The sequence below is a fragment of the Acipenser ruthenus genome, chromosome 22 (genome assembly GCF_902713425.1).
Source record: "Acipenser ruthenus chromosome 22, fAciRut3.2 maternal haplotype, whole genome shotgun sequence".
Taxonomy (NCBI): domain Eukaryota; kingdom Metazoa; phylum Chordata; class Actinopteri; order Acipenseriformes; family Acipenseridae; genus Acipenser; species Acipenser ruthenus.
In genome coordinates this window covers 30,681,699-30,690,746 of record NC_081210.1, presented here as the reverse complement: position 1 = coordinate 30,690,746, position 9,048 = coordinate 30,681,699, and the positions used below count along the sequence as shown (strand labels likewise).

Here is a 9,048-nt window from a genome sequence, read left to right as displayed (position 1 = left end):
CATGGTGGAGAGGGCTTGCCGTTCTGCACATGCACGCTCTGTTACCATTATTACTAACACTGTGCTGCCACCTTATGGTTATGATGTCGCATTACACGGTAGAGGTTGACTAAACGTCAGTAGAACGTCATGTGATCTGTGATTACCTAGCCCGTGATGCCCTGTCCAGAGTTAGTCTTCACCACAGTTTGTAAAATTAACACACGTTTTACCTCTTTCAAAAAAAAAACAGGAGTTATAAATTAAACACCCAAGTAAAACGCTTTGAAAATATTGCGCTTACTGGCCCAGGCATGGTCTGGTAATAAAACACGACTCGCTGCTTACACCAGAGGGCACTACTGAGCTCTCAAACAGAAAGTTGAGAGAGAGAGAGAGTTAGTTAGTTGCGCAGGTACACTGATACTAGAGTCCACACAGATACTAGAGTCCACACACACTCATACTCACACATCACTCACTACGTACGCGACTATGAAGACCACTTGCCTTCTTCTGACCCTGGCCCTGCTCTGCCTTTCTGGTAAGCATGCTGCTTTCTAATGGTATTAACACTGAGATGCTGGACAGGTGGGCAGCCACATGACTAAGCTGTGCCTGAGCTGTTCTAGAACTCGACTTTGTTCCCAGGGTTCTAGGCTGCTCAGGTTTCAAAACTGAAAACAAACAGCACTCATCGCCTGTGTTTGAACATTCACAGTGTGTTGTTTCACATTATCTGTAGCCAAAGCGATAATCCAAGGGGCACATGCACAGCACAATCAGGGGTTAAGAGAGAGGAGTCCGTTACACGCAGAGGCAGAAGGAAACTTAACAAACTGTGAATCACTGAAATGGTGTTTTTTTTGCTCGTCTGCCTGAATCTCGTTTGCAGTTCATTATCGGAAGCTGTTTAGCATTACTGAGCTCAGCAAACAGACTTCTGTGTCAAGCTGAGTGTGTGTGTCTTCTCTGTGCTTGCCAGGACCTGTATGTTGGTGTTTTCTTGTGTTCGTTGCTGTTGTAATGAATCTCTGTGCAGCTGATCAGTGAATCACACTGACCCGTACTTAGCTCTTGGGTACAGAGCTGCTTCTTTAGGGGTTGGTAAGCAGGGCTGGGCTCAGTTTGCCTTCCCATTCAGTTCAATGAGCGGAGGTGTCAGTTCATTCCACTGAGCTCTAAAACTAGCAAAGCAGAGAGTGTGGCATTCCCATGGATCCCTGGGTGGAGTCGCTGATGTGTGAGCCACAGAATCCAGCCCAGAGACTCCCAGGTAACAGAATACTGGGCTCACTCCCATCTTTCAATAGAGTATCGAGTAACCAGGTACCATGAGAACAGAGCTGCACACAATACTGGAAGAGTTTCAAAAGAAAAGGAGGAGACAAATACAATCAGAGATCAGGGGGTTTTAACCCTGTCAGCAAAGTGCACTCGAAGAGCTTCTTATTCACAGCATCTGCTGGTTTGTGCTTGTCAGCACGGCTAGGTCCCTGGTTTGTGTTTGTCAGCACGGCTAGATCCCTGGTTTGTGTTTGTCAGCACGGCTAGATCCCTGGTTTGTAAGTGTTCTCGGGTGGTTTTCCTCATTGTTGTAAAGCTCTGCTGTTCTGTCAGTGTTGATAAAACGACTGGATGCCAGAAAGCAGGCCCATGTCAGATCTGGCACTGTTCTCACTCCATGGTGGCCCGGATCTTATTCAGCAAGTGATCAATTCAATTGATGGGGGATCCATTACTGGTGCTTCATCAATAACCAATACACCATTTATTGGACATACAGTAATTCTGTTTTCATGTTCTTTTTTTATTGTTTCTTACAGAATTCAGTTTGGCTGAACAACCTTCTGGCCAACCAAAGGAGGTGAGACAGTAATGATTTATACACACTGCCTGCAGAGAGCACACAAAGCAAATGAAGTGAATGTTTGTGTCTTTTTGTTTTTCTTTATAAATGATGCATTGTTACATCCACCCCTGGAATGACACTGTAGAAATCCTATTACACTAGGACTTTATTATCACCCGTAACTCACACAAACTCACTTTCTCAGCTCCTTGACATAGCACAGATCTGCATTATTATACATGGAATCTGCTGTTAAAAATGTGACACTGTCAGTATGGCGAGGGCAGAGGTGCTCTGCAGCCCTGTTGTTCAGATGGCTGTGAACTGTACTTCAGCTCCTCCTGTCTCTCTCTTCCAGCCTAACTGTGCGCAGTACCTAGGTGCTATGTGTCCCAGGGACTACAATCCGGTGTGCGGGACCAATGGCCAGACTTACTCCAACGAGTGCGTACTGTGCATGGAAAACAGGTAGGAGACGCCCTCCGAGGCTACAGCCAGTGTTATCTTTAACCCGGAGCGTGGGATCCTGGGGGCAGCATGCAGCTGGTCACCTTGAAACCTCACCACCTTTATGATGCAATTCACCTCAATGTGTCCGTTTCAACAGCTGCCCTGCAACACTAACGTTCCTCTCTGTGGTTTGCTAGCCCGGGTGACTGAAGGGGACATCATCCTATTAGATTGAAACGTGCATGAGGTGACAGACGGGCAAGATTAATGATAGGCAACGAGAATGTGGCAAGAAGAACCCTTTTTTACACTTCAATGACAGACACAGGGTCCTCTGCATGCAAAGACATCACCCTGCCCGATCACAGCCCTGTCTGTAACACAGCACTCTGTCTAACCCAAGCTGAGCTGTGATCTGTCCCTCACAATTACACGGTTCCAGATTTCACCAGTGTTGATTTAATACAAGTATCAAACACCAGACAAGGCATTTGTAGCTTTCTACCCACGTCAGCTCTGTCTTCATATTGCAGGATGAAGAACGAGCACATCCGGATCCGGAGCGAGGGGGAGTGCCTGGAATGATCCTGGAGTCTGAGGAGCCCCGCAGCCTCTTCATCAAATCCGTCCACTCGTTTCTGAGATGACGCAATAAACGATTCAGCATGCCTCGCTCCGTCTGCTCGTCTCTCATTGTCAGCGAGGCTCTGCAGCTGGTCATTCTATCACACGCTCACCAGATCGTGACTCCACTAATCTGAGACCACCTCACTGCACCTCCGTCTGTACATAACCTCCCAGCTTTCAAAAGGAGAACATCCTTGTTAATGAGAAGAATTAGCTGCCTGGTTCTTGTAAGATTGGCAGGGTGGTTTTCTACTTTAAGAAATGAACAGATAAACACACAGGAGTTGATTAAAGACCATGAACGCACATTGCAGAGCAGTTCAGGGCACTCAGTGTTTCACAAAGACGACACATAGTCAAGGCAACTGGAGAAATCACCAGCTCTTTGAATTCAGGACATTTCAATATGCAATCAATTACACTGCCATCAGCCTCGCGAGGCAGGCGCTCACAGCGACCACATGAGAGACAACACAACAACATCCATACATCATTTTATTACTTACAAAAGCTTCCACACAGCTGTGCAAATGAATTCCTTTTTTCCCACACAAAGGCAAGTCCTTGATACAGTATGTTGGCATGGTGCAAAGTTCATAGTATTGAGGGTGTCCATTGAGTCCACAGGCAGTCCCAGCCTGGCACCTTTTATATTTGTCTGATGGTCTCCATGCCGATTTCACTTCAGTGTTCCAGTCCTGGTTGCTAGAATTGCTTTCTGTTTATCACACTGACTGCTTCATACTAACCTATTTCAATCCCTGCTGCATGAGGTTAATAGCAAAACATACAAGTCTTACATTTACATGGGGTTTACATTACTTCTATCATGACAAAACCCTTTTTTCTTTTTTTTGCAAGATAACACTTGCAGCCACGGTGATCCATAAAGAAATGTGTGTACCCCAATATATCAGAATGACACGAGGAAGGGAGGTGAAAGCACCTCACTGCAAACCCTGCAATAAACACAGCTCCACTTCGGCAAGCATGCTCAACAGTACATTTATCACATTGTGTTTGTGAAGCCGTAGGGGAGCGACGCAGTGAGACGAGGGCAGTGGTTTAGTGGAGGCAGGTTCTCCAGCTGGGGGTCACCTCAGCTTTCCCAGCATGCTCTCCACCAGGCCCAGCAGCTCCCCGAAGTAGTCGTCCTCGTCTCCGAAGCCGCGCTCGCTCTCCGCCAGCCCCTGGTACTGCTCCTGCAGGAGGCTGAGGGCTCCGGCGAGCGCACGGTCCCCCCGGTACAGCTCCCGGCAGGGTGGCATCATGGCGAGCAGCGCGCGCAGGGCCTTCTCACGCACGTCGTGCTCCGGAGAGGCCAGCAGCTCCGGGACCAGCCCGCACCAGCCTCGCTCTGCAAGCTGGGGCAGCAGAGACACCTGGGAGTACTGCCGGAGCCGGGCCTCGTGTGAGGCATCGGGGACTGGGTCAAGACCATGCTGCAGGATCAGCTCCTGGGGGAGAGAGGGAGAGGCAGGGAGTCAGAGACAGGGCTCCTGGGGGAGAGGCAGGGAGTCAGAGACAGGGCTCCTGGGGGAGAGAGGGAGAGGCAGGGAGAGACGGGGCTCCTGGGGGAAGAGAGGGAGAGGCAGGGAGAGACAGGACTCCTGGGGGGAGAGAGGGAGAGGCAGGGAGCAGCATCTACTGTATTTCAATAGCTAGCTTGTAGCAGTGTGACATCACAGTATCAGCTTCAGCAAGCTTTAGCATTCCCCTCACGCGTTCATCATCCTCCTCTCCATCATTACTACGAAGCACCCCCCCCTGCACACCCACCTTCTCGACGATCATGTCGTAGAGCAGGGTGACGGCTCGCACACGCAGGGACGCCCCCCCCGAAGAGAGGAACAGCGCCTCGAGCACCTGCAGACCACCCAGCTTCAGGAAGCGCTGCTGAGCGAAGGGGAAGTGACGCAGCAGGGAGGCCATGGCGAACAGAGCCTGAAACACACACACAGAGCAGTGAGGTCACAATGGGACTGAAACACACACACACACACACACACACACACACACACACACACACACACAGAGCAGTGAGGTTACAATGGGACTGAAACACACACACACACACACACACAGAGCAGTGAGGTTACAATGGGACTGAAACACACACACACACACACACACACACACAGAGCAGTGAGGTCACAATGGGACTGAAACACACACACAGAGCAGTGAGGTTACAATGGGACTGAAACACACACACACACACACACACACACACACACACACACACACACACAGAGCAGTGAGGTCACAATGGGACTGAAACACACACACACACACACACACACACAGAGCAGTGAGGTCACAATGGGACTGAAACACACACACAGAGCAGTGAGGTTACAATGGGACTGAAACACACACACAGAGCAGTGAGGTTACAATGGGACTGAAACACACACACAGAGCAGTGAGGTTACAATGGGACTGAAACACACACACACACACACACACACAGAGCAATTGAGGTTAGGATTACACAGAAACAGGTGCACATGGAGACTTCTCTACCTGTCATTTATAAATGCATGTTATTTATATTTACATATATATTAATGAACAGTGCCGATCAGGGCTCCTCTTGACTCTTCCTCCTGTTCTACCTGCACCCTGTATAACTGAGCCCAACCAGCTTGCCCTCCTTGCAGGTCTCAGTCTCTTCATTATTTAATGACAGCGGTAAAGCCAGAGCCACAGCGCTGTGTTTACCTTCTTCTTGACAGGCAGGGGCTGCTCGGTGGCCAGCAGCAGCAGCAGCTTCTGAAGAGCTCCCCCCTCCACAGACTCCACCTGCACCACGGGGTTACTGCACAGAAACAGGGGCACAGCGTGAGCAGAGAGGAGACACACAGAGACAGGGGCACAGCGTGAGCAGAGAGGAGACACAGAGAGACAGGGGCACAGCGTGAGCAGAGAGGAGACACACAGAGACGAGCACAGCGTGAGCAGAGAGGAGACACACAGAGACAGGCACAGCGTGAGCAGAGAGGAGACACACACAGACAGGGGCACAACGTGAGCAGAGCAGACAGGAGAGGAGAGACACATGGACACATGAGCAGCGCAGAAACTCATGTCCATCTCTCAGCCTGTAAGGTGAGAATGCAAAGCACCCAATGGAAGAGCTGTATGGAGGGTGGCCCTGGCGGGGCAGGAGTGTGTGTTACCTGGAGAGTGCAGAGCCCAGCACCAAGGCAGCGTGTTCCTGCAGCACTGCCTCTGAGCTGTTCAGGGTGCCGATGACCAGCTGCAGACCCCCAATGGTGATGAAATCCTGGGCATTGTCCACCTGGCAGCGGACACAAGGCAGTCGTCAATTAAACAGGAATGGAGCATTTCAATAAGGAACGACGGCACAGAGGAATGGAGCATTTCAATAAGGAATGATGGCACAGAGGAATGGAGCATTTCAATAAGGAATGATGGCACAGGCTCACCTGGTGTACGAGGTACTCCAGCTCTCGCAGTGCAGAGACCCTCTCCTCCAGCGAGGCTGCAGAGCTGTTGAACTGCTGTAGCAGGCGGGACATGATCTGGAAGTCTGTCTCCATCATCATACCGAGCACCTCCATGTCCCTCTTGAGCTCGTCCAGGGGGCGGAATTGAGCCCTCAGCGCCTCCGCTGCCTCCTGCAGACAGACACAGAGTCACTACTAGTGCATTCCTCCCTCTTTAAATGCATGGCTTGAAACTCACACTGGCCCTGCTAGCCAGGGAATCAAATGTTTTGAGAGAGTGAGAAGACTTTAGTCTATCCAGCCACAGCTGCTGTACAGTCAGCATTAGTTCTTGTGACAGTGTGCCTCAGGAATCAATGACCCCTCCCTTTACCTTCTCCTCATCAGTGGGCACCACGGCAGCTTCTTTAAAATGTTTCAGAGCTTTCTTCAGCTCCTGAGCAGTGAAGGTCTGAGACTCCGTGTTCACCGTGCCCTGCCTGCAATGAAAGCAGAGAAGCACTTTATGTTTGAACTGTTCAGCTCTTAAAGCCTCTTCAGAAACACCCTTTCCTTCATGCTGGTCAATCTGCAAATCGAATTCACTTCTACAAATAAAAGAACACATTGACCTTTAATCATATAGACTTGCTGAGTGGATTTCTACTCCACTCTAAATCGTTCTATCTGAAACAGGAAGACAGCTTGCTAGCAGTACTAACTGGCCCCTGGCTTCTTGCAGACGTACCTGCCCCCCTCCTCCTCCTCCCCCGGGCTATCCTGCAGCTTGGCTTCCCTCTTCCCAGTCTGGAGGTCCAGGCGCACGTGGGATCCTGCCGGCACAGCCTGGCCTGGGGAACACAGCGCAGTTAAACAGCCTGCCTGCCGGAGCTAGAGCCCTACAAACACACAGCCTGCACATTCCAGAGCAGCGTACCTGGCCTGAGCTCCTGCCACTGGTCGGTGGGCTGAAACACCTCCAGGTCCTCTGGGTCCTCATCATCGCTCACCTGGGCCTCTCCGTCCGGCTCACTGCCCTCCACCACCGTGAGGGCGGACCGCGCCTGGGAGAGGGGGGCTGTGATCAACAGGTACACTGGAAATAAACTGTTTGAGCAAATTCTCAAAGTTACATGCAGGCTTAAAAGATCTGTGAACTGTTTTCAGCTCATCAGACTGACCTCAGGGGTGGAAATAAGACTCCCATTGCACAGCAGTTTGATCCAGTCCTGGTTTCACTAGGAGTTTAACAAGACCACCTGAGCTTGTTACCTCTACACTGGGGCTAATCAAGCTCATAGTAAAACCTGTGATGGGTGAAAGTGCAATGCAATACAAGTCTTATTCCCATCCCTGGACCTACACCCAAAATGTGCATACGACAGATAAAAACACACAACACCACACTTACTGTACCGGTCCCAGACAGACAGCGTGGAACACACAGCAGCACAGAAAGGACCAGGAGCACCTTCTTCAGAAACCTTCTCTTCACAGTCATGATCACACTGAAACAACAACAGGCAGCACACACTGATAGCAGGGGTGGAATCTTCCATTGCATAGCAGTTTGATCCAGTCCTGGTTTCACTAGGAGTTTTAATAAGACACACCTGAGCTTGTTATCTCTACACTGGAGCCAATCAAGCTGGCAGTAAAACCTGGAATGGATGACAGGGCTATGCAACAGGAGTCTTATTCCCATCCCTGGACAGACACTGTGCATTCTAGAGTTCAGATGCGAGGGACGTCTATACAGTATAGTGGCTCAAGAAACGAATGAATATCTTCCTCATCATTTAGTAATAGTTGTCAACCAAGCAATGCCTTGTGTGATCAAGCATTTCCAAGAAAAGCGGCACCGCAATCACACACAGCACGCCAGATGAGCTCTGAATCTGTACAATTCAATGCAAAGAACTCATCACTCAAGAAGAAAACCTGTAACTACAACAGACAGTATTTTCCACGATTGGTATTGATAGCAACACGTGTGCGTTCGCTACCTACACTGCGGCATCATGCCGGCATTTCATAAACCGCACAACCGTGTCGTTTAATATAATTGAAAGGATTGTAGTCACATATTCACTATAACAATGTACTTTATATCGGGGTTTTTACCTTGGTTAAAAGCAGAGTACGTCTATCAGCACCGGTCAAACACACTGCTATTTTCTGATGAGCCGAGAGGTCCGACAGCCTGGAATTCTGGTTTCTAAACGCGATACGATTCGGTTTGTCTCCCCTTGCAGAAAACTGTACATGTAACTTTTCACATCAATTTCCACTGTAATAATAACGACTCCTTAAAATATTTATACCAGGTAACACACAACAAAAGTCAGTTACACACACGCCACGTAACTCCTGGCTCCTCCCCCTTACGTCTTTGAGATGATGTGGACCAATCCGCGCTGGGATCGTGTAAAAGGACCGCAGCCCCTTTTCCAGAAAGCCATGTGATTGGTTCACCGGCTTCCTGTCCTCTGCCGCCACACGTCATAATAGTGTTTCGTAACCGAGACAGAAATCCAATACAAAAGCTAGTAGCAGTGTGTTTATACAAAGGCATTTCATTTTAAATGATTTTAATACCATCAAGATGCTATTAAAAAACGTATACATATCTTAGAGTGAAACAAACGCTATATATAAATAAAGGAACCCGGAATTCACTTTCTGAAG

At 49.4% G+C, this 9,048-nt stretch overlaps 2 protein-coding genes across 2 annotated transcripts; one reads left to right on the top strand and one right to left on the bottom strand.

Moving 5' to 3' along the window:
- The first annotated feature begins 372 nt into the window (after positions 1-372).
- LOC117431126 (trypsin inhibitor ClTI-1-like) lies at positions 373-2,950 on the top strand. The gene is made up of 4 exons (XM_058996523.1): positions 373-523; positions 1,806-1,846; positions 2,190-2,299; positions 2,815-2,950. Exons 1-4 carry the CDS (start codon positions 475-477, stop codon positions 2,864-2,866), a joined length of 252 nt encoding a protein of 83 aa, XP_058852506.1. The 5' UTR covers positions 373-474; the 3' UTR covers positions 2,867-2,950.
- A 440-nt stretch (positions 2,951-3,390) lies between these two features.
- On the bottom strand, positions 3,391-8,820 carry LOC117973774 (nucleotide exchange factor SIL1-like). Its single transcript, XM_034927012.2, has 10 exons — positions 8,485-8,820; positions 7,772-7,868; positions 7,298-7,424; positions 7,109-7,211; positions 6,755-6,860; positions 6,361-6,552; positions 6,091-6,212; positions 5,633-5,729; positions 4,688-4,852; positions 3,391-4,365 (listed from the first exon to the last, which is right to left on the bottom strand). The coding sequence occupies exons 2-10, from the start codon at positions 7,859-7,861 to the stop codon at positions 4,003-4,005; spliced, it is 1,365 nt and encodes a 454-aa protein (XP_034782903.2). The 5' UTR covers positions 7,862-7,868; positions 8,485-8,820; the 3' UTR covers positions 3,391-4,002.
- Between the last annotated feature and the right edge of the window lie 228 nt (positions 8,821-9,048).

Excerpts from the sequence above, each read along its gene's own strand:
- LOC117431126 (XM_058996523.1), top strand. The coding sequence starts at position 475 with ATGAAGACCACTTGCCTTCTTCTGACCCTGGCCCTGCTCTGCCTTTCT. Across the intron at positions 524-1,805 it reads GGCCCTGCTCTGCCTTTCTG|AATTCAGTTTGGCTGAACAA; the intron begins GTAAGCATGCTG and ends TGTTTCTTACAG. Across the intron at positions 1,847-2,189 it reads CTTCTGGCCAACCAAAGGAG|CCTAACTGTGCGCAGTACCT; the intron begins GTGAGACAGTAA and ends TCTCTCTTCCAG.
- LOC117973774 (XM_034927012.2), bottom strand. The coding sequence starts at position 7,861 with ATGACTGTGAAGAGAAGGTTTCTGAAGAAGGTGCTCCTGGTCCTTTCT. Across the intron at positions 7,425-7,771 it reads GTCTGTCTGGGACCGGTACA|GCGCGGTCCGCCCTCACGGT; the intron begins GTAAGTGTGGTG and ends CCCCTCTCCCAG. Across the intron at positions 6,213-6,360 it reads TGGAGTACCTCGTACACCAG|GTGGACAATGCCCAGGATTT; the intron begins GTGAGCCTGTGC and ends GTCCGCTGCCAG.